The 24,917-nt window shown below is 38.2% G+C and overlaps 1 protein-coding gene across 4 annotated transcripts in view; it reads left to right on the top strand.

The window, feature by feature from the left end:
• Window positions 1–1,822: 1,822 nt before the first annotated feature.
• Window positions 1,823–24,917, top strand: part of AKAP9 (A-kinase anchoring protein 9) — a 106,971-nt gene continuing 83,876 nt past the window's right edge. For 3 of the 4 annotated variants that reach the window (XM_030971786.1, XM_030971787.1, XM_030971788.1), the window contains exon 1: window positions 2,383–2,766. In XM_030971786.1, coding sequence (XP_030827646.1) covers window positions 2,719–2,766 — 48 coding nt within the window. In that variant the 5' untranslated portion in view covers window positions 2,383–2,718. Of the gene's footprint in view, window positions 1,954–2,382; window positions 2,767–24,917 lie in introns of those variants that run through there. The other variant, XM_030971785.1, reaches the window with a different exon arrangement.

Below are 24,917 nucleotides of genomic sequence, written 5' to 3' on the forward strand. Positions count from 1 at the left end.
TAAAAATTAGGTCTGATATTCAAAGCTGGTTCAGTGCCATTTTATATATGAATATTTTTCAAGAATAAATTTAGTTCTAAATAAAAATAATACGAGGCCAAAACACCAGTTCTTCTTGTTTTGGAGAATATCTGATATGTATTTCTTACCTTGTTAATCTGTTTCACTTTGCATATGCTGTTGAAAGCAGTTTACATGTTTAACTTACGTGAATTTAATGAGTTGTTAGAGTTATTCGGCACTTTCTTACATTCTTGGGCAAGTGAACATTATTAGTCAATTCTGAGAATTAAGCAAACAAGATGAATGCCCTTCTGTAACTGAAAGTTTAATTGGCTAACCAAGTTGTGAATTCCAGACAGCTTGCCCTGCATAAATGATAAAATAGGAATTAAAATAGCTACAGTAGGAAATCATACTGTATGGGTTTGGGGTTTTTTTTTCCCTAGGAGAGAAAGTCCTGTTCTTCCAATGTTGAGAGGATATGGAAATATAATTCCTTGAGATATTCTATCTAGTAGTAGTTTCCACAGTATTCTATTATAGTTTGTCAGTATGGTTATCATGACTTTCATAGTCATGAATTAGGTGTTAAGCTAAAATCCATTAGAATTACATGGATATAAGTCTGTAAGTAAAAGGAAAATTAGGCCCATCAATTCTTAGCATTAACTCAAGAGCCCATTTAATTATAGGATTTGGAAAGTTTGTAATTATGTTCTAAATGGGATATTTACTGATAAATTATTATGTAAGTGTCATGTGTGTGTTAAATTTTACTGACATCTGATTGCTAGTTCTACTACAGGGGCCTCTAATAGTCAAGAGGAATGTCACTGACACAGAAATGGTGATTTATTTTTCCCTCAGGGTTCTCTGGGCCTTTGTAGTTGCTGGGGAAAAAATTTCTATTTGTACAGGCTTTGAGGAGGTACTTCAATTTACTGACTTAGGAACATATTTTTAAGAAATGAACTCAAATTTATGTTCCTATAAAAATCTTTCCTCTTTAATTAATTCTTCTCATTTTCATTTGCTGCTTTCCTCTATAACATGATTTTCCTGTAGTGAAATGGCAAAGTCTGAGAACTTTAACTGAAACAAATGTCTTGCTTCAAATATGAAACAACAGATAATGCAGACATTTTTCATTCCCAATGATGGATGGTGTTTTCTTTTTACATAAATGGTATACACTCCTTTTTGACTAAAGGTTGAGAACATTGTTTTGTAAACACAGGAATGCACATGATCTGTACCTATTAACTAATTATTTCAGACTTTTCCATGAAATGTAATGGAGGAGGAAAGGAAAATCCTTTGAAATGTCAGATTGTAGGTTTAGTTTACTTTGGTAGTAATATGGGTGTTTTGTTGCTAGGACACCTAATTGACTTTTAAAAAAAACCTTGTTCCTGGTCAGTAATACTGTGCAAATACTGTTTTCTTTTGTATTTTTGTTTGGTTGGTTTTTTGGGCGTATCCTGTCTTTGCTGGAAAATTCAGGCAAGGAAAAATGTATACTAAAGGAACCACACTCAAAAGATCAGCAAAGCTGAGATCTAAGTTAATTCTGAAAGACTTTGAGTTTTGCATTTAGTAAAGCAGCATGATTCCAAATGCAGAATAAGGAATCCGTTCCCATTGCAGCTGGTACACGTTCCGGGGAAGCCTTTTTCCTTCCTTTGTGTGTAAGCCTGTGCCATCCATCGCCCCATCACAGTCGGAACCCACCTCAGGGGGAACTGAAAGAAAAAGCACAATAGCAGCACGTGATACAAGTGCTGTTAGCTTTTCAAGGCGCACGTTAAGTAGACTATTAAATTATCTAAGAATATTGCTCTGTATTTGCTGAGGCACAGAAATTGTATGAGCATTTAATTGCCACGTGCCATATTCCCCATTGTGCTTTTAACACAGTTCTTCCACCCCGTCTGGCACGACGAGTGCATGGTAAGTAATTTTAACGGGGGGGGGCTACACATCCTTTGTTGTCATCCTTACAGTCTGCGGCACACGCTCGGGAAGCTCGTTGTATTGCCAAGCCTTAGATCGAGCTGTAGGATCCTGCAATTGCGTGAGCCGCGCGCCGGAGCAGGACAGCACCTGGCAAACCAGAACTGTCAGAATTAGCCTTCAATCCCCTAACACGGGATTGGCGGGGCAGCACAACCCGTGTGCTGCCCGTTCAGAGCCCCGCGTTGCAGTCCAGCGGGCACCGGGCACCTCAGCAGTGCTGTTCTTTTGTGGGCAGCGGGAGCCCCCGCCTCTGCTCGCAGGGCGCGGGGGTGTGGACGGGGGTGTGGAGGGGGGTGTGCCCACCGGTGCTGTCCGCGCCCGCTGCCCCGGGCGCCGCCGCCGCCCTGCAGGCAGGGGTCAAACGCGCTCCTCCGGAGGCGGCTCCGGCGAGACTCGGCGACAGCCGGGCGGGCGGGGGTCGCCGGCGGGCAGAGGCGCCGGGAGCGGCCGGGACTCGGGAAGGAGGGGCCGGCGGCGGCGGGAGGAGGAGCGGGCGGCCACACGTCACTTTCCCCGGCCGCGTGTTTACGTGGAGCTGAAGATGGCGGCGCCGGTGGCCCCGCCACGGCAGCTGTCGTCGCCGTGAGGCGGGACGGGACCGGACCGGACAGCGAGCGTGTGCGCCCCGGCTGAGGGGAGGCCGCGGGCCGAGCCCCTCGTCCTGCTGCCGGTAACACCCTGCTCTCCCGCACAGACGCCATGGAGGACGAGGAGCGGCTGAAGAAGCTGGAGGCTGGGAAAGCCAAGGTAGGAGGAGGAGGCGGTGGCGTGGCGGGGAGACAGCGGGGTCAGGGCGGGGGAGGTTGTCGGCCGGGCCGAGCCGCGCCGTGCGGCGGCGGAGCGGGGCTGCGGCAGGGGCTTGGCGCGAGGCCCCGCCGCGAACAAAGCCGCGGGCGGAGGAGGCGCTTTGTGCCGCCCGCCCCGCGCTCCCCCGCCCGCCGCGGGGCCGCGCTGCGCTCCCGGCCGGGCGGTGGATGCCAGTGCCCGGCGACACCGGCTCCCGACACCTGGCATGCCACAGGTGCCAGTCACGGGGCCGGACGGTGGCAGCCCGGACAGCGCCCGCTGCGGCGCCGGACGGAGGAAGAGCCAAGGAGGAAGAGGAGAAGGAGCCTTAACCTCATTACCCTTCGCAGCCGAGGCGCGAATCCCGTTTACCTCATAAGCCTGGGAAACCCTGTGAACCTTTAAGGAAGTTTATGAAACCGACAGCTGTTCTCAGTGTGGAACTAATGCCGTGAGAGAGCTTTAGGAGGCCGGAGATTAGCGGTGCCTCCAGCGGTGCGGCGCGGTGCCCGTACCGGGGGCTGGGAACGCCGTGACTCAGCCGCGGGACCCCGCCGTGAGCGCCCGCAGCCCCGGTGCCCGCAGAGCTGCGCGCAGCCGTCACCGCCTCGGGGCTCCCAGGCGGCTCAGACGCTGGTCTGCGGGCTAACCCAAGGGTTAGTCGGGGAGCTTAGCATTTTACTCTAAGCATGGCTCAGTACACACCGGCTGCACAGCATTTCGCCTTCTGGGCAGCAGACCAGACTACACTTCAGGAGGACCTCTCTTTAACTTCAAAGCTTTGGTGGTTAACGAGATAAGCTAATTAATGGCATTCTAGATAAAATTAGTGTTTTGACATTAGGTATCATTTATTTCCTTCCTGTAGTCACAGCTAAATGATAAGAGTTCAGAAGTTGGTCATTCATGCTGAAGATATGCATGTAACTTAGCAGGAGCTAATAGTAGAGGCAAAGTGAAGACAAGCCAAAGATGAAACTATGAAACATCATTTTCACATCTTACTTATGTGGACCATAGAAAAAATATCGTTCATCTGCAAAGTATTGAATAGGTATTTTGCTGTACTAGTAAAAAAACTTAGTGTGTTTCTGTTTGGGTTCAAAATGTCTGTTGGGAAAATCTCCTAGATGGAGTTGTATGCTTATATAGAAAAACCTGTTCCTTAAATGCTTAGTGCAAGAGCGGTGTTTGCACAACATTATATAGTACTCATAAAAGGCACTGAGACAAATTAGATCCTGGTGGCAGTACATTCTGTCACAGACTGGCTAATTCTTTTGCAGAAAATTTGAAAGTAGTTCATAAAGAAAATGGTTGAAATAGATTTGCCAGTATTATAAAGCACAATGAAAAATTCAGATTTTCCTGCCCATTTGGCCTGGGATTAACACAGAAAATTAATAACAATTACTGAAAATTGAACCAAAAGACAGGACTCTAGCAGGAATTCAGTGGCTTCCTTCAAACTTTGAGATAAGACATGTACAGTTTACTAATTTATTCTGTATTTTAAGAGTACTGACATAACTTTCACTGTCTAAAACCTAATGCTATTCTTGTAAGTTTTTGCCTGAAGACTTTAGTATTCTATGCTTTTAAATGTCCCCTGTGATTTAAGTCGTTATCACTCTTTAAAGCTATACATGGTTTATGTAAAAAGGGACTATAAAAGCAGTGTGAATTTTTCAGATTTTTTGTTTGTGTTCTGTGTTGCATTTACCCTCTTACATGTGAATGTAAAAATGTGCTGTATAGCACAGATTAGGTCACAATCTTTCAGTGACAAATGTCACTGATAAAAGCAGAAAAGAAGAAATTTTGTTAGTAGAGAATGGAAGCAGGAGTTGCTCCTGCGGTTAATCTTCTCGTTTTCAAGCAGATTCACAGTAGTGTAATAAGTGCATCTCCTAAAATTGCTTGGCTCCAGTGGATATTTTCTGCAAACCACAGCAACAAGCATCCAGAAAACCTTTGAGCTTTATCATTTTAGAGTTATTTAAATAAAATAGCTGGGAAAATGTGTTTAAGTATATGTTGTTACTGTGCCAAAAAGTGCAGGTATTGCTATACTGCAGAAACCTTAAACTGTCCACCTGAAATTACAAATTTTAAATGATGTTCCATAAACTGCAGGATGAATGCAGGTAATTGGGAATCCGGTAAAAGAGCCTAGTGGATGCCATGAAAGTGGCTGGTACATTGCTAACAGTGGAGTTATTATTCACAATTGAGGCCTGGATTCTGGTTTGGTTTGGTTTTTTCCTTGTAAAGTTGGCACTGCTAAATCTCAGTGTCTGGATGCATATTAAACCATATGAACTCTCTTGTAAAGCAACCATTTGGTTGTTTTTTAGTATCGTGTGGTAAATGTGGGTATTTGGTTTTGTGTGAATTTATCTACAATGGAACTTCTTCTTGATGACTTCTCTGACACTGTCCCCCCACACAGATCTTTTACAGAGAAGTGTATTAAAAGTGAATTTTCTGCAAATTAATTTTCTTCTGAGTCCTCTTTTATTGTTACTGGAAATTGTGAATCTCTCCTTGATTGAATGGTGCTGTGTACTCAAGCCTGCAGAATAGGTCTCAGTATGAACACACAGCCTATGCCAGTACGTCATTTGAAAATTGGAATAAAAAGTCTTGATGGAGGCTCACCAATATTCATGTGTACCTGCTGATTTTCAGTGACTACACCCAAGTCTGCATTATGAAGCAGTTTGCACAATATGTTGTTGTTCTGTCTGTTACAAGTCTGCAGAAGCAGGGGAGGCACCCAGTTAAATCCAGTAAATTACATGCTCATTTTTCCAGACCTGTAGTCATTCATTTTCTTTTGCCATGAGTAAATCTGCTGAATATTAACCCAGCCTCTTTAAATGTCTGTCTCCCTTCCATTGAAAATGATCTCTGATTTCCTCTATAGAACTCCCTTCTCCCCCAAACAGGCTGGTTTTTTTATCTTATGTTGTCATGTTCTTATGGAAGCAAGAAGAGTGTGTGTTAGAAAGGCCAGTTAAGGCAAACAGTGTTGACTGTGATGGAAAGTGGAAGGGAGGTGTGTGCCAGCAACAGAAATATAGTTGCATGCTGTAAGGTTGATCAGTGCCCTAAAACACAGTGACATTACGCATCAGATGTGTTTTGTGCCTCGCTGGGGATATTTGGAATATTGGTGGCCTGAGATGGTGAATGTGTATCTGGTCTTAAAAAAGGACTATGGAGCATGGTGGTTGAAGATCTTGACGTGGCATACTACGTGTGGATTCCTGCGTGCATCAGTTTGCTTGGAAAGCTCATCTAATGTTAAAGAGGGTACTATTTATGGCAGTTGGGTTGGGTATTTTAATTTCATATGTTTGGGAGCTTAGTAACTGGCTTTTCCTATTACAGTGTGGGACGGTCTTGATCAACTTTCAAAACTACAGAGAGTAGTTTGCTAGCTTCAGAATAAAACCATGGTAATTGGATTCCCTTGTCAGAAAGTGGCTGAGGGTATTTTGGTGTGAAGCTTTTGAAATTTATAAAAATATTTTAATTTCTATGCACATGGACACACATGAAAGGCTCAGCTATTATAACTGGCAAAATTGAGATGAAGCTATCAATAGCAAGTTTTATGGAATGATCCATTTCACAGTACTGAAATTTAGTTAGCAAAGTATTTAAATAAGTGTTAAAATTTCTAGTGAGCAAGGGGCAGTCCTTAGCTGTATGCTTGTTTTTCCTATGGGAGGGGCGAACAAGGGAATGACACTAATACACTTTGTAAGATCTCTTGGGTTGGTCTAGGATTTCAGTTCTAATGTTAGAAATACATGATTTAGTGTTTTGTTTTTCAAAGCTTTTATGAATGTTTGAAATACATTGTGCAGTGTTCTAAGAAACTATGTGATTGTTGCAGAACATGAAGAAATTAGTGAGTTGGTTTAGTTTAAACACTTGAGAACAGAGGCTGTTACTGCTTTTCATCTGTACCAGAAAATCACTGAGCAGATGGAACAGTGATGTCGGCTGGGGAAGCTCTAATGGCTCTCAGTGGACAAGTATTACAGGTTGTATAACTAATTTGGCAAGTTATCTTCACAAACTGAATAGTCAAAAGAAATAATTGCATATTTTGTCATCTGGTCATGCATGTAAATATTTCAGATGGCTGAAGATGAAAATGATATGTATTATTAAAATAGCATTGTCCAAGAGTCTGGGAATGTTTGCTGTTTGCATTGCTATGTCTTTCTTTTTTGAGGGAAGAAAAAGATTTTCCTCACTCATCTCTAACCTCTTTGGACTGAGTAGTTTTGGAAGTCTCAAGGAAAGGTGTTGACACATTGGTTTTTTTTTAAATAAAACACTCAAGCAAACATGGAATAGTTATGTGACTAGTGATTAAAGCTCTAATTTAAATCCCCCAGAAGAACTCAAAGTATAGATTGTGTGTAAAACACAGTCCTTTTAAACTCCCTCTAATTTACCTGAAGAGGAAAAAAGGCAGTATCTCAGTAGTTATTAAAGGTTTTTCATCACTGAAGTCACAGATCACAGAATATTCTGAGTTGAAAGAGACCTACAAGGATCATCAAGTTCAACTGATTTGAGTTAAGTTCAAGTGATTTAAGACAGTTACATATGGGGATTGAACCCACAACCTCCCCTTATGATTGAACACATCATCTTTTGCTTTCAAGTGTAGGCTGTTCATTTTGTTTATCCTGTCAGCCTCAAATAACTTGAGCAAAAATAAACGGAATTGTGGAAGGAAGAATTTACTTTTCAGTCTGCATTTTCCTATTCTGCTTTTCACTTAAAAGAAGTTGTATTTGCCATATCATGAAGTACTGATTTCATCATAAAGCCCTAGTGATTGTGGTCACTCTTCATAATTATGGACAGAAGAAGCTTTTTGAGTTAAAGGTTCACAGCATGGCAGTGGTCCTTTTCTGTATCTGAAGATGCTGGTGTGTATTAATGGACAAGACAGGAAGGAGCTGGATCTTTCAAGAGTTTCTTGGAAAGGTGTGGGAAAGCTTTGGCTTCAGAGTACCGTGAAACTGAAAAATACTATAATTAACAGTTTATTTTAAGGAACTCTTTTTCTTGCACATGAAGATCCTCAGAAATCTGTATCAAATCTCTATCTAGTTCCTAGGCATTCTTTTCTTGTGCTGCAAAGCTTTTTTTCCCTAGGTCCTTCTGAAATTGTGGGGTTTGAATTCTTTTAATTTACAGGCTTCAATTTGCTCGCTCCAATCTGCATCTCTGTCAATTTTAAATGCAAATAATAGAAGGTATGTGGAATTGCATGTGTATATTTTGATTATAAACATGAAATTATATCTGTGATTTTCTTTGCAACACAGAGAAAATCACAAATACAAAGACTGAACATTGCCCTGGAGAGAGCACATGTGGTTTTAAAACATTTTGAGTAAAAGAAGGTAGGACAGAAATTGAGTAGGGGTGAGAAAAGAGCCAAGTGTGAGGTGTTGTGCATGCATTTATTTTTGTTCAAAACAGTGGATATCTATGTTGTATTGTAGAGAAAAAGATTTTATATACATTTGAGATATAAATATATTCAGTCTAGATAATTGAGTGCTACTGGGGTGGTACATAAGCTTGGGTGAGAGATCAAATGGAAATCTGTGATACCATTTTCAAGACACATTATATGCCTAATAGAAAAATTGGTATGACTAGTTTAATTTTTCTTTTGCGGATAATAAGACTACCAGCTCATTACAGTTTACTCAGTGTTCTTTTTTTTTGCTTTGAAAAAATAAGAAGAAATTGTAGTTTTTTTCTCACATGTTCAAGTTTTTTATCAACTCTATTGGGTATTTGTTAAAAAAAAAGGTACTTCAACTGAAATCTGGGATTTCAACTCTCTTTCAAATTGAAACTACTAGAAGTCTTCCTGTTTCTGAGTGTGGGGTTTTTTTCATATTGTTGTTTTGATGTCTCTTTCTCTCATTCCAGAGATCTGTCCTTGTTTTTGATACAGGGCTTGATTATTGGTTGTAGATGTTATTATCAATGTACCCTTTTATTCAAGTCTTTAAAGTAGCTCTCCAGTTTCCAATGGTGGTGCAAGGTAGAACGTGCTGTAATTTATACTTGTTTTCTTCTGTGAATGCAGAGAAGTATCACTTCAAAATAATCTTTGTTCTTTTGCCAGTTTAGAGAGAATTGTTCTTTAATCCAGAATGCTAGTGAATTTCACAAAAATAGAGAAAGTCAACACAATATTTTTAGTAGCCCAGTGAAGGCAAGAAATGGCATTGTAAAACTGTAGTTTAAAATGTTTAAAATGTTTTATTGTTCCTTGTGTAAGGAGAAGGAATTACAGAAAAGAAAGCACAAAGTTGCTCTTTGCCTGCTTTCAAGACTTTCTTCATTTTAGCACGAGTCTCTCCCTCATTTCTGTGGTCTTCTTTCTATTTATTTTCTTAGTATGTGTGTTGCAATAGGAAAACTGAGATGACTGCAACATTTGTTTCCCTGTTATAGCTAGAATTTAGAAATGTTTGTTTGTTGGTACTTACTTGGAAATAAGCTGGATCACCATCACAATTTAATTCTAAAGGACTTTCAGTAAAGTGTATCTGATACTCCAAGGAAATTTGACTTTTTGGCATGTGTAGGTGTTGCCAGAAAAATCCTGTATTTTTTCCTGACAGTGAGTAACCAAACAACTAGGTGGTTTTAAATACTGATGTACAAAGGTATTTAACTGTAGAATAATACATGGTTACTCTAGCATATTAGAGTTTGGGATGGTGAAAAATCTGATGAAAATAAAGTTGCTGAATTAGGTCCAACTTTGTTAACTACTGTACATTGCAACATAAGCTTATATGCTAGTAGCACAATTGTTGGAAATCCTAATTTAGAGTCTGAAAGCTCTGTCTTAAATATCTGCCCCACAGAGAGAGATTTCAGGGTATTTCTATGTATTTGTTTCAAAATAATTTTGTTACAGATACGTGCTAGCATGTCACTTTGAATTTGGAATGATAAATGTACCACATTTCAACAAAACACAATTGATAATTGCAGTCTTTTAACTGCTATGCTGAAACATAAATCATTCTTGAAATTTATGTTGATGAGACACTTGTCTGTTGACTGCAAGGAGTTGGCGCACCCTATTGTGTTGGTGGCTCTGGTGTTCCTGTTTATTGAAGGAAATCTTTGGGAATCTTTATTTTCCCGTGATTCCTTGAGAAGCCAACATTTTATAACTACCTTTCCTACAACCAGTGGAGAAAAGATTGAACAATTAATAAAAACGTTCCAATTTCTTAGAATTCTTAGTTTCTTGGAAGTATGGATGAGTTCTCCTGCTTCTCTCCTCTTCTAAAAAGGAGCCCTAGCAAGCTTCCAGATGGAACAAATTCAACAGTTGTCAACTGGGCAAAGGAATGTGAGACTCTAGATATCAAACACTACATTGAAGGTAGTGAGGGAGTGATCAAATCACAATTGTAGCAACACTGAGTTGTAACATCGTGGCAAAACGAAGAAGAGGTGGTCTATTGGACTGTGCTTCTAAATCTCAAAACATGAAGAAATTTTAAAATTCTTGACAATGTGACATAATAATGGTAAAGAGAATATATACCATTTTTGTGATATTTTTAGAGGAAAGCCTAGGTTTGATGAAAACTAAAATTGGCAAAATTACAGGATATCTCTAAAACTACAATAGCAAGCAAGACCCAAGAAGATTGGTGGAGTTAAAGAGATGGAGTTGATGGGATTGTTCTGGCACTGAACATGTTTCTGTGCAAATATTGATAAAACAGGTGTTCCAGAGAATAAGCAGAGTAAGTTACATAACATTTTATTCAAATCTGAGTTCAGTGGTAGGCTGTGATTTGATAGAAGGGGTTATCCCTTAATCCTGGCTTTGTTTGCTGACCTTTTTACTTGTCATTAAACTCTTCTCTGTGAAGAAACCTCCAGTATCCAACCACAAAACAAGAGGAAAATATTTGAGTATTTCTAAATCTACTTAGATTCTCTAAGAGAGGTAACTGGTTTAACATAAAACCTATGTATTTGCATTGAGAATGTATATTTTCAATTAAAAGGTATATCAGAGAAATGTCTTACTATAAAAGGTAATGCTCAATAACAATGATAAGAAAACCCTCTCTGGGTCTGTTCAGTTATATGCTGTGTTATCTACCCTAACTCGCTCTGTTAAAAGAAATAAAGGATATCCTGATACAAGACTCCTTGAAGGTGGTCATGTGTTAGATTTTCTTCATTATTTGGAATATATTCTAGGAATTCAACTTAGTTTTCTTTAAAAAAAACAAAAAACAAACAAAAACCAAAAGCAAGACTACACAGACAAGTGCACTTTTGTGAGCAATATCAATGTCTTTGTGAGCTTGCTTTTCTCATAATTCAGCAGCATGTAAAAAGTGATAAAAGCCTGTCAAAATAGTACAAGCCTGTCAAGCCTTGCGCGCTGAGTATGAAATTCATCCAGTTGGTTCTTCCCTTATGTCTGCCCAGCTCCTTGCAGAGCTGTCTCTCTCTCACAAGCTGCAGTTTGTGGGCTTTATTCTCACTCTGTCCATTCTGTGCCAGACACGCTACATGGTGGGAATTAATGTAAAAGTGATATAAACTAGGTGGGAAAATGGTGAAGTACAACTGAGTTTGACTTGTTCTAAAATATTTGCAATTTACTAAAAAATAAAAGAATCAAAACCATACACATTTCTTAAAATGAAAATTTAAGTTTTGTTCAGTTTCTACACGGAGTTGAAGCACTGAGGCGGCCAAAAATGCATATGAATACCCGCTTAAAAATGTATTGGAATTTTCCAGAATTTCTGCTTTTGACAACTGAACACAATGTTCCTGAAAAGATTGCATTGACAACTGGATGGAAGTCATCATCACTTTTTTTAATTAGCAAGGAATGGCTATCAGTTCCTGCTTAGCATGAACTGAATTTAAGCAATTGATCTGTATCTGAAAAGCTGATTGTCTTGTTGACAAAGATGTAACCTCTCAGATTCTGTGCCAGTTGGTGCTTGTCAAGTTGAAAAAAATTTATAATCTTGTGTTGGTTATTAATAAAGCCTTATTTAGACATAGTCTGTTCATTCTTAAGGTGCCTCTTTCTTTCAGACTTCTCGGTTAATGAGAAATTAGATGTAAACACAACTCTTGAGATCTTGCTGTGCCTTTACATCTTTACATCTCTACCTGTTGGGTTTTATTTCTCTCCGTTTTTGATCTTTAAATATCTCTGTCGCAGCTACATTTTTACTAAAGAGGACACTGGGGAGAGGAAAAATGTAGATGTATTCTACATAAATACAACTAAATTGTTTCCTCTTAGGATGAAAAAGTTAAATTTACATGAATCAGGATAATGTAAACAGTGCATGGAGACTTAAAGTAAATCAATAGTTTATGCTTTTTCTAAAATCCAAAAATGCTTTTGTCAGCCCTTCTCAGCCAATATCTAATAAACTCTTCTTCCTCATTTACTATAATGACTAAATGTTACCATGCAGGAGGAAGCAAAAATATGCATTGTTGGGTAGTGCAGGACTTCTGCTGATCAGGAAAAACATGCAGTGGGCTGCAGCCCCTTTCTTGAAGCATCAGCACTAATGACAAATGCTTTTGTTTCAAGTTTTTTTAATTCAAGTTTTCTTGCATTAGCTACCTAGAGAAGTCTGGGCAAAGCCTCTTCAGATACAGATTCTCTCCATGCAGTTCTTTACGTGTTGCAGTATTGTTGCATCTTTAAAGCCCTGTGCTTTAGAAATGGTAGTTTTTTAAAGTTAACTGATTAGAATTTGCAGTTGAATAATTGTAGTGTGTTGTGGAAGGAGGAACTATGGCAGCTGGAATGGAGTATTGATTAGGATCCCACAGGATGTAGTAGTTGCCTGGCTACAATTTTCTGTAAATGTGTCAGGATTTTTGTTGTGGGATTCTAATCAGTATTCACGATTTTTGAGAAACAATTGATTATCCCCAAACTTGGCCCTCTGGAAGCCACATTAATGCTTGATAATACACTGTAACCACGGCTGCAATCTCAAAAGATTGGCAAAGACTGCTCTTTAAACGAAACAGACTTCTCTGAATGAATTGTCAACGTTCAGGTCCTTGGGGATCTGCACAACTGTTAATAGGAGACCCCTTTTAGATAACTAGGGCTGATCTGGCAGAACTTGCTGAAAGCGTTAAAGATTTTTGACACTGTGTGACATCATCTTATAAGCAAACTAAAGACTTGGTTAAGGTACAATCATCATTTCCTGTTGCAAATGAATAGAAAATTTGACTTAGTGTTATTTGTTTTAATGGCTTACTCTTGAAGTAGGTGGTCATTCAGTCTTCCACAAAGCCTGTGTCACTCAGTATTTGCATTAGTAGCTGTGGGAAGAATGTATTGTATGTATGTACACAGTACTAAAATGAAGTGGGTGGCAAACCTGGTGAAGAGGCTTAGACTTCAAAATAATCTGGTGCAAAAGGATGTGGAAGCAACACTCAAGGCTTTTTTTGCTTTTTGGTGGTAAGGACTGTCCTTGGGCTTTCCAGGTCCTTGAGTTTAATGGCAGAATTGGAGGGCTGATATATTGTCCTCTGTGCAAACTGGGGACCACTTAAGCAATTTTGATGTGAAAACATTTATGAGACTGAGTACAATGCATCCCAGTATCCTGCATAAACTGGGTACTATTGTTACAAGGCTGTTTCTTTGCTTATCTTTGAAAGGTCGTTGCTTTCAGAGATTTCAAATTAAGCAGGAGGAAAAAAGCAAACATCAGCTCCATATTCAAGGAGGATGAGAAGGAGTATCAGGATCTGTAGGCAGGTCAGCCTGGCTGTGGTGTCTGGGAAGATGATGGAGCAGATTTTCCTGGAACTCATGTTCAGGCACAGAAAGGCCAAGAGCATGATTGGAATTTATCAAGGGCAAGTTAATTGTCCTCTGTGATAAACTGAATGTCTCAGTAGATGGGGAGAGAATGGTAGATATTGTTTACTTTGACTTTAGGAAGGCATTTGATGTGATCTCTTAGAGACTGTTTGTAAAACTGGAGATAGGTGGCTTGGATACACGGTCTGCATGGTGGGCAGAAAATTAGCTGGACTGCTCTGCTCAGATTGCTGAAGCAAAGTCCAGCCTTGTGTAAGTAGTCTTCTTCAGGTGTACAGTATTTTGTAAATGACCTGCACTGGAGGGAGTGTGCCTGCTGTGTGCTCATGGATGATACTGCCTTAGGGAGGTTAATGAATTGAGGTACAGGGCTTCTTATCACCTTTGACTTCTTATCACTTCTGATCATTTCTTATCACACTTTGACAGTCTAAAAGAACAGGCTGGCAGAAAACTCATGAAGTCTTAGCAGCATGAAAGATGGTAGAGGAAAGTTCACACACTTTCCCATTGGCAGAAAAGAGGAATTTTTAATTCCATTTCATTACAGGTCTGTAAAAGTAGCCTACAGAATGTTCTAGTGACTAAAAGAAAGAGGTGATACTGTGTGATCCACTTCCAAGTCAGGAAGGGATCCTGCATTTCCCAGTAGTGGCCAGCAGTGTTGTTTTCATATCCTGAAACAGGAGGAGGACCCCCAAAATTGATTTCTTCCTACAATCCCAATTTTGGAATATTTTTTGTTTTCACGAGTTCTTTAAGCCAAGTTGTGCTTTTCTAATGTGGTCAACTTGGGTAGGTAATATTCTTGGGTTTTACCTGAAACAAGGTAAGAATAACTTGATGAACAGAATTGTGTTATATAATAGCATCATAGCTGTTATCTGGATGATAATGGGCTGATGTGATAAAATACTGATTGAGAAATTAAGGGGTTCTGTTTTACCTCTCTCCTGCTCCTCCCCATTTAATTATTTCATTGCAGCATATATTGGGCTGGTGGGAGAATGGAGGAAATAGGTAGATAAAAGTTTATTCTTCTCAAGCAATTGCAATAAGATAATCCTTTGTGTTGGGAAAATCATATTCAAATACTTGATTTCACAGTGACACAATATAAAGCTAGTTTTAAAATATACAAATAAATAGGCATATACTGTATCCTAAGGAGCTGGGTTAATCTGTGCAACAAAAGGATTGTATAAGAACTGCATTTTTGTGATGTAATGTGGTAAGATGACTAGCAATTATGATAATTTATGATACTGTTTCACTCCTTCTGTGCTCCCTCAAATAAGTCTGTATTTTTAGGTGTTATCTTCATCGATTTAGGCTGGGGAAGAACACCTCTTTAACTTGGACCATGATGTCCATGTAACTAGTTGTGTGAGGAAAATGGATTTCAAGTGCTTTACTAGAAATCCACTTGAAGTAATGTACAGAATGCTATAAAACTAGTGAAAGTGAATTTATTCTGGGGATTTTTCTTCAGTTGAAAACATATAGATTTTGCTTACAGTTATTTCTTACATAAATGCATGTAAGCAAAAACATAAATGAGTCTGGTAATGCTCAAAAACAAATATAGTGTAAGTAATTTGTATTTAGATACCATTATTATAAATATGAGAATCATTACTTGTCAAAGCTTTTTATTTTCTCATTTTGCAGTTTTAGTGTTAATAGCTCAATCTTTATAAAAATGAAAAATGTCAACCTTAACTTTTAAACATGTAAGAATTAATAAGTAGAATGAAGTGTCTGTGTTACATACAAACTTGCAGGTTGCCAGTAGTTTGATTGACAAGCACTGTGTGGAGTTCCTGGTGACTGATGCTTCTGCATACTTTTGTATTTTTAGAGTTGCCCTCTAACTGGCATGCACAGATGGCCATAGGTTATGATTTTTGTGTGTTTCTGAATTAAATATAACATTTATATGGTACTTTAAATTTCATTGTCTCAATATCTTGTGTTAATTACTATATGGGTTTTGATATTAGTTGGGAAGTTAGAGTGTGGGAATTTTAGAACTAATAAGAAGAATGTTTGTTCTCATTAAGCAGTCAGTGTTATTTTGTGGTAGTAGAAGTTGTTTAAAGTTTTCTTGGAAAAAATACTCTGATTTGACACCTATATCATGCTGATAATAAAGAATGTTCTGCCACAAAGTGAGTAAGTTGTTTCAGTAGTATTAAAGTCAAAAGACCATAAAGTATTTAGGACTGCTCTTACCTAGAGTTTAAAATGCTTTTAGAGAAACCCTGTGAACTTCTGTTTGAAATACCAGGCTTGTTCTGCTTGTCTATGAAGTTCAGTGTGGTATATAACTTCTTTCCCCTCTCAGATTCCTGTTAAAAATGAGGGCTAAATTCTGTATTCTAGGATGTGATAAATTGCAGTTATGTGTGTTTAATACAAAGAAAATGATAATTGAGAAGAAAAATTAGCACATAGGAGATATGAAAATAATTTCTCTTTTACCAGAATCAGACTTGCCTCTTTCCATCCATTATTACCAAAATTTAGATTGAAATTTAGCCTTGCTTTGGGCTCAAGGAAAAGGTAGACTCACTTCTTCACTGCCTTGCAGTCTCAGGAATGTTTTCCTAAGGTTATTTTTTGGGGAAGAAGGGCAGCATAGGAAGAAAATTACAGAACAAGGCAGAAATTTGCTAGCCACCTGACTGCTTCTTGTATTTAATTACATAGTTTCTTTGCTTTTTATGCTGTAACTATCCTGTAAGACATTTCTTCTGAATTGAGTATTTTTTAAGACCTAAATATAGTGGAATTAATATGCTTATATGCTTAACCATGTTACTGTATTGTAGTTGTTTTCTTAAAATAGTTACCCTGTAAGAACTCCAAGGGATTAATTAAAGGCGTCTCCAGCTGTTGATTTAACTATATTTAGTCACACAGCTGATACAACTATATACTCATTAAAAAACAGGTGTTAAACCAGTTGCTTTAAGAAGAAATAAATTGAAGCTACTACATAAGCAATGATCAGATTGTTGGTAAATTTATTTTGGTAATAAATACTGATATATGTCTGATGACTCTGCTGCTTTCCAGAAATTGAAATTCTGAGGAGATTAATGTTTTAATTCTTATATTTAGCCTCTAAGTTGCTACTTTTCTGTAAAATAAATGTTTGGGTTTTATTTTTTTCATAAGCCTGACTGAAGCTCGCTATCAGTGAAAATCCATTACTTCTTTTTGTGTTTTTTTTTTTGTGGTCTGTGGCATATTCATCTCTATGGTTTATTTAAGTACTTAATTGTGAACAGTTCATGAAGTATGATTCTGCAGGTAAGAATGAGAGAAGTTGATCCTGTTTGTAACTCACTGGAATCAGCTGCTGTAAATGTAAAGCAACACCCTACAATTTTGTTGAATCAAACACAATATTGAAAGAAATAACAGATATAAAATTGCAACCTCATACATAGTCTTAATGCTTAAGTTCTTTTTGCCTTCTGCTCGGGGGGGCAGCATCTGCCGTTTAATTTCAGAAGATAACTTGTTTCACAAGGCTGAATTCATGAAGAATGGAGTGGGAGAAAAATACTTAAAATCTTAAACATATTTGTAATTGTACAACCTTACAAAAAATGTCAATGCAGAAACTTGCTAAGGAGTTCACATTTATGAGGTATTGTACTAATTATGGCCTCTGTCTAATGATTTTTCTATCAAGTGTGTTTTGTAGGCAATTATTAATCTGTTCCAAAGGCTTTAAGATGTGATGCCTTTTGCAAGTTCCAGGCATTTTTGATTGTTTGTTAGTTGTTTGCTTTTGTTTTACCTGTATCTTCATCTGATCAGATTTATTGAGCACAAGCCTTGTCTTGATTGCTGTGTGTGCCTTAAGGCAGTAGAAACACGCAGCTATCTAACTTCCATTTGGTTGGTGTCATGTATCATGTGTACCCTACCTAATTTAGTCTAATACATGCCACCAGTGGCTTAATTTTATTAGTTATTCTTAAGTTTTAACACAATATCTGACAACTTTGAATTTTGACAACTTTTCATTAAGATGAAGGGGTAACATGTTGTTACACATCAAGACCATGAATGGGTAGGGTTGTGTCTCCTTTTGGAGCTCAAAAATTCTATGTATTATTCTGCCTGTCACAGCCTCTACCACTTACTGTTCAGCTGTTAAGTGTTACTAAGATATGATCATTTGATAGCTTGACTTAAAACACCAGAGATCAAATTTTCTGTGCACTTCCTAAAGTCTGTCTTTTGTTTGTGTCAGCAAAACGTATTGCATCCTGTGCTTTCATTCATAGGAAACTGATACTAAAATCATAGTGTAGACTTACACCTTTAAAACAGCAGTTGTTTCAGTTAATAGGATCTCATCTACATTTACATCTTGTTTAGGGTCCTGCACTTCCTTGAGATTACTGTTCTTAAATGGATGCCACAGCTGAAGTTACCCATAACATTATGTGGATACCAAAACACCCCAGAAAAGTGCCTGAAGATAAATATTGATACTTTAAAGGATGGTAGGATAATGTGTTCATACAGCCCAGTGAACTGTACTGTAACTGTATGGAAAACAACTAATACTTTCAGAGTATCTAAATCTCATATTAGAATGAGTTTTTAAGAATGAATTAATATATAAAGCCATCTTCTGGGTGTAAATTTTCAAAAGACTTGTGAGATGTGAAAGACGACATGGCAAGGCAGTGAAGTTTTCTAGTTCAAAAATTAGTGGAAAACATCATTTAAGTTATTAAAAACTTGCAATTTAGCAAAGTAGTGAAACCTTTCTTCCCTCACTCTTTTATAAAAGTTAAAATTAATTGTAACACTTGTATCATTATTATTAAAATTTATTCGGCAAAACTTTTGCTCTGGCCTGGAATTTACTTACTATGGCAAGTTGGATTATTTTAGAAAAGCTTAGGGAGTAGAGGAAGAAACATTTTTCTTTAACATGTTTGTGAATCCGTTTGTTAACATTGTGATTACTTCCCCACCTCCTCTCCAAAAGTTGTTTCAAAAGTGTTTTAGGACATTGAAGACTTGACTTGAAAACGTGCCATTTGGGGTTTTTTCAGCCTAGCTGAAGAATATTTCAGGATCCAGTTTTTAATTAAAAGCTGGTGTTAAACAGAAACCTGGTGGAGCAAGAGTGTGTTTCTGTTGGTGCAAAACTCTTTTGCCTTCCTATTGTTACTGAGCCTCTGAAACCTGGCAAAAGTGTCTGATAGGCATTGCCTTTTGAGACAGCACCCAACTGGTGACCCTCATCACTTAATGCAGGGAGAATGAGGCTCAGGTTTATGTCTGCGCCTTTAGCCTGGATGGCCAAAGATCCTAATGTTTGAGGCTTCAAGTATGGATGACCGGTGGTTTTTTTAGAAAGCGGCACGAAACAAGCTTCTGTTGCCCTCTCATTTTTGTCACTAACAGCTTGTCCCAATCCAGTTATTTCCTCTTGACTTTGGGGACATTCGGTACCAGTGTGGGTCAGATGATTTTTTGACCCTCAGTATCACCAGAGGGAGGCAGTATTTTATATGAGAAGTGTAAAATTACTAAGTAGTTAGGATCAGTGTATAAATAATTTAAGTAGAAGCAGTTTAGTTAAAGACCAGTTGAGCAACTTTTTTTAAAGTTAGTTTGAGGCATTGCTTTTGTTGAAGCAGTCCAGCATTGAAATGTGCTTGGTAAACTTGTGTCAGTCATTGTAACTTTAGAGTGAATTTTCATACACTTAACTTCCATTCTGTGTCCAGAAAATAACCCAGCTGTAATGAACTTAGCTGGTCCTAGATCTGTTCGTATTTAAACTCTTGGGACGGGGAAGAGCAGACCAGATCAGAACCCCACTAATTCTGAGGCTTTCCAGCTCACAGTGCCATCTGGTGGGGTTCATTCCAGTTCAGCGCCCTTGGTAATTAGCACTGCCAGCAGTACTCTTAACTTGATAAAGACTGGATAAAAAGAATTGCCCGAGATGCTGTTCCTCTCATTATCCTGTGTTGTCCTTCAAGATACCACAGCTATCTATAATTGTAAATTCTGGTGATCCCATTGGTTTTCTTCAGAGGACTCCAAAGGAATGGCTGTCTCTGAAGCAGAAAGACTCTCAGGCTTTTATTTAGGAAGACAGTAGGATTTCTTCTTTGGAAATTTTCTTATTCCTATTATCATCAACTAATACTCATGAGCCACTTAAATTTCCATAAGGGGAGACATTCTGAGGTCTTGTTCAAGCTATTTGGGAAATCCTGGCTGTGAGTGCAACATAAAAAATCAGTAGATTGAAAATTCTTAATTTCTGGGTGATTATTTCTTGTTCATGTTTCCCGTTTTGTAAATTCAGCATCTGTTGAATAGAAAAATAACCTAAAGCTCTGTTTGGCTCAACAGATAAGCAGATTGAAACTTGCAAAGAACATTAATTCTTTACTTACAGGTTGGCTTTTCAGCTATGTGACATAATATGTTTAAAGTATTTGCAGGTTGCTTGCTCATTGATTTTCTTTTAGTGGGTTTTTATCTCAGGATTTGAAAAGAGTTGTGATACTCTCTTATTTGTTGATTAGCAGAATACAATCAGTAGACTTCACTTGGAAGACATCTCTTAATTCTCTGTGTTGGCAATTTTTCATTCACCTTACTTTCAGTTATCCTTTGCTTAGTATAGACATCAGGAACCCAGAAGAAGCAGGCACTATCAACTTGCCTATACTTCAGGAGTTAGTGCTTTGCCAAGACAACCGTTAGTGCTTAGACCTTCTGAGAATAGGAAAGAAGTGACAAAGTGCCACTTTCTTCTTTAATACCAGTTAACTGTTCAGCATCTCTTCAGGGGACAGACTAGCTTTTACAAAACTTGATAGCCTAACAGCAGATGAGTTTTAAACAGCTCAAGTGAGATTTACTGCCTAAATCTCAGTGTTGCTGTCTCCATGACTCTCCCGTGGGTGAGAGAGAGATTATGGCAGATATTTTTTTGGTTGTCCAGGGTAAGGTGGGATGGATAAACTTAAACCATAGCAAATGTCCAACTTCTAAACCATGTCAAAATTTCAAATTCAGGTTGGCTTTTTTAGTTGGACACTATTGGCTTGCAGGACACCCCAGTCAAGAATTCTTGGGATGTATATGCGCTTAATAAATGATCAAAACAGATCCTACCTGTGGGCTCTGCTTTTTGTTCTTTTTGTGTAACTGAAGTCTTCTGTAGGAATAATTACTTACCTATGGTCAAAGGGAGTAGGCACTTGCCCTATCATTACTAGGGCAGATGATTCTTAAATTAGTCCTTCAGCTTGTGAGACAGGTGGCAGTGCATCTCAGTCTACATATTTTGGTTTCACTTTCACTTTCAGTAATCTTTCAGATTTTAGGTGTTATTGTCATTCAGTGGTGGGGGATTAGGGGCAATATCATTAGAAAAGCCTGAGCCTTTCTATCACAGGACTGGTAATGATCTGTCATGATGAGTTTCATGATGTATCCATGTGTTACTGTGTACTTACAGCCAGAGTTTGTCTGGGTCTGGGATATAGTATAGTTACCACTTACACAATACAGTTTCTCACAATGCATGTTGTACATTCAGGTGCAGCTTAAAGTGGATTTTGTAGCATTTTCTCTATATGCAGATTAACTATACCTTTCTGATGCAAATTTGTGCTTTTACGTTGGTGGGAAGTTTCAAGCAACATCTGACAAAAAATTCTATTTTACTTTTTCTTACCCTCATTATGCTCAAATGCAGATACTGTTCCTGTGGAGACTTTCAGTCTGCTAAATAGAAAGTTTAAAATATGCTTTCTACACTTAAATAAAGTGTTTGCATTGAGGCACTGAAGCCAGGATTTCTTTGTTAGTCTTATTGGGCTTTTTCTGCTGTAGCGAGGCAGTCTCAAATAACAAATAGTATTATTAGTGTTATATATAATAGTGTTATCAAATTCTGTTCTACAAAACGGGATTGCTTGGGGGCTTTTCAGTCATACCGTAAGTATTTAATCACCAAACTGATGTTTTAGTCATTTACTGTGGTGGGCATTGAGAGCCATTTCAAAGTTTAATGGTTTCTCTTCATTGCTGCCAGGGCATGCTGCTTGCTCTGGGGTAGCTCGCTAGGTTAGCTCTTCAGCAGAGCTACACACCACCCCTGTCAGTCCCCAACTGTTCTGTGATGTGGGATAATTCCATCCCAAGTGCAGGACATGAGGTTTATTTTTATTAACTCACATGCAGTTCTTGTTGGCTTCCAGCAAGTTGAGGTCTCACTATATGGTGGTTCTTCCTTCTGCTGTATCTGGCTTTCCACAATTTGTTGAGATCCATAAGCTTGCTTAAGATGCTTCAGTTTTATCATCCAGATTATCTATAAAGAATATTACAGGGCTGTCAGTTTGTCTTTCAGCCATTAACTACTGTTTTTAGATAGAGGCCAGAAGATTCAGAAGTCCTTGTCTTGTTACACTGGATGAGTGATTGGATGGGTGACCTGGGCAAGCACAGAACATTTCTCATTGGACACCAGACTCTTTGAGAGCTTCTGACAAAGAATAATTCTGTGAGGACATGTTAATCTGAAGTTTAAGCAGTGTGTGGAACATCTTTTGAAGTTATAGTAGATGAGAAATGCAAAATCATGATGTGGATCTCCATTCATGCTCTTTTTGTACTGTGTAAAAATAAAAAAGTGTAATTACTTGCTTGTAGCAGCTTGTCTGAGGTTCCTTTTTGTTGTCAGTCTGTAAGTTTGTGACTCATCCTTTTATACTTTTTCCTTAAATGAATATAAAAAAAGAAATAGGGGTTTGTACTCGAGAAGCTGTGAGAGATGAACAGACCCTTCTCTTTCTGTAGCTGTGAATTGGAAATGAGTTTTATTTTAGAAAGTTGAAGTTTAAATCTAATAATGTTTGTTTACAGGTACATGAAGTGTGACTGTACAGCTGTATTTGTACAGGATGTGCTATGAATTTCTTCACAATTAGAAGGCATTTTTTTGACAGTAACTACAGCAAATATGTTTTATAGTATTTCCTAACATCCTTCCTTGGAAGCACTGAGCACTTTCAATTTCTGTTAACTGTAATACCTCTGAAAATGAGGCTGTCCAGATCTGTTACCTTATCTGAGAATGTTAAGGAATAACAAACATTCATAAAGCAACATCCAGTTTTAAATGGTGTGGAATATGTTTCTGTTCTAAAAAGTATTTTATGCATGTGAACTAAAAATATAGCTATTGATGCTTTACAAATGTAGCTTCATTGATTTTCAGGGATGTTTTTCAGTATTGTCTTCTACTGATGTATAGGCAGTGATAAAATGTTGCAGCTTTTGTTCAGATGTTTTATAAAGTGCTTAAGAGATTAAGTTTCACATTATGTTGGAGCCAAATTTTATTTTACCATAGAGTTTTACTCTAGAAATAGTTCAGTCAGACCATATTTGAAACTAATCAATGGACAGTGTTACCCAGCAGTCCAGATTGCTGGCACAAGTGCCAGAGGTCAGAATCTGCTGAAGGTAGCCGAATAAATAAATAATGCTGCTGTTGTAATTATAACAGTACATTAACTGTCATAACTTACATGATTTACACAAGTAATCCCCTTCACTCTGCAAGTTAGTTCCCTTCTGTCTCAAGAGAAAGTATTTAGTTCCTAACAGCGATTGATTCCTCTCTGCATTTTGCCAGTTGGAGCATACTGGCATTTAAAAGCGAAGATAATGTTGTACCAGGGTGTTGGTAATTTTGGTGCAGTCTGTGATGTGGGAATTGGTGCTAACATATTGGTTTGGGATTAAGGAAGTTATAATTAGAACTAGATAAATGCACATATCATCTAAATACCTAAGTTCTTCTATTCAATTGTTCTTTTGCTGTGGGAAATTATTTTGAAAAGTATACCTCTTGTCAGTCTGCATGCTGCTCTCTTGTGACTACAAGAGAGTGAAAAAACACTGGTGACTCTCAGTGTTTTTCTGTTTATAAGAAACAACATCTTGTGACAGAATTTAGTGCTAATATCCATTTCCCATTTTTCAAACTGATGGAAAGCTGAGTAGCTGTTGTGAATGACACTTCTGAAAATCTGGAAATAAACAAGTAATTCTTCCTGCACAATTTTATTGTCCCTTTTTAGACATTAAAAGGAAAGAAACATAATTTCATTCTCATTTCATTGTGTGCTGGATATTTGCTAGGAGTATTTCAGACAATAATTAATTTTTTTCTAAATGCTATGAAGTGAACATGCCTGCTTTCCAAGAGTATTGGGTTTTTGCCCAGAAGCAGGACTTGAAAAAACCTGTGAGCTGGGAATTGCAAATTGTTAGGTTATTTAGTTGCAAAAGCTGAGAGTCAAGTAGCGAAATCGATTGTTCTTTACTACTGAAAAATACAGATGAAATTTTTAACAGAATGCAGTACTGCTTTCAGGATCCAAGCAAGGTCTTATCAGCACGATGGGAGAAGCTGGAGGCAATGTCCTGACAGATAGGTGAATAGTGTTAAAAAATGCTCTGGATTGGTTTTCATATGTGCTCGAAATGTGCTAAGTGGATCATGGCTGACTGTGTTCCCAATGCTTTCCCAGGGTAAAGTGTTCATTCTCTGTTGGTTCTCAGAGGCGTATCAATGCAGAGAGCCTGTTCTAAATGTCCTTCAGCTTCTGTTTCCTTGCATCCTTCCTCCTCCATGAGTATCTCCTGCATTTACATACTTGGCTGTTGCTTGCAATTTTTGTAACTCAGCAGAGACTTGACATTGAATTGTTTCAAAACTGCAGATTCAGAACTGATGGAAGCAGCATTAAGTTCTCCACAGGCTGAGTTGTGGCATAATTAAGCTGGTGTGTCTGGAAGACAGGATAAAACATTGTATCAGTGTGTATTTGTTTCACATTTTGTCCACACTAGTAAAATCTATTTTTCTAGAAATACGAAATCTGGAAGTATTTTCAATTGAAAATTTTAGTTCTAAAGAATTTGTTTTCCTTGGCTCCCATGACTGCTGTGGACTTTTCCCTGCTTGTCATTGGAACAATGATAGATCCTCAGCTGTAGTTCATGAGAAGGAATTTGGTATCTGAGACTCCCTTGTTTTGATATGAGCATCACAGAATGTGTTTGGTCAGCAGTAGCTTTTTGCTGTGCTGCTTCT

This window comes from Camarhynchus parvulus, chromosome 2, assembly GCF_901933205.1.
Source record: "Camarhynchus parvulus chromosome 2, STF_HiC, whole genome shotgun sequence".
Classification (NCBI taxonomy): Eukaryota; Metazoa; Chordata; class Aves; order Passeriformes; family Thraupidae; genus Camarhynchus; species Camarhynchus parvulus.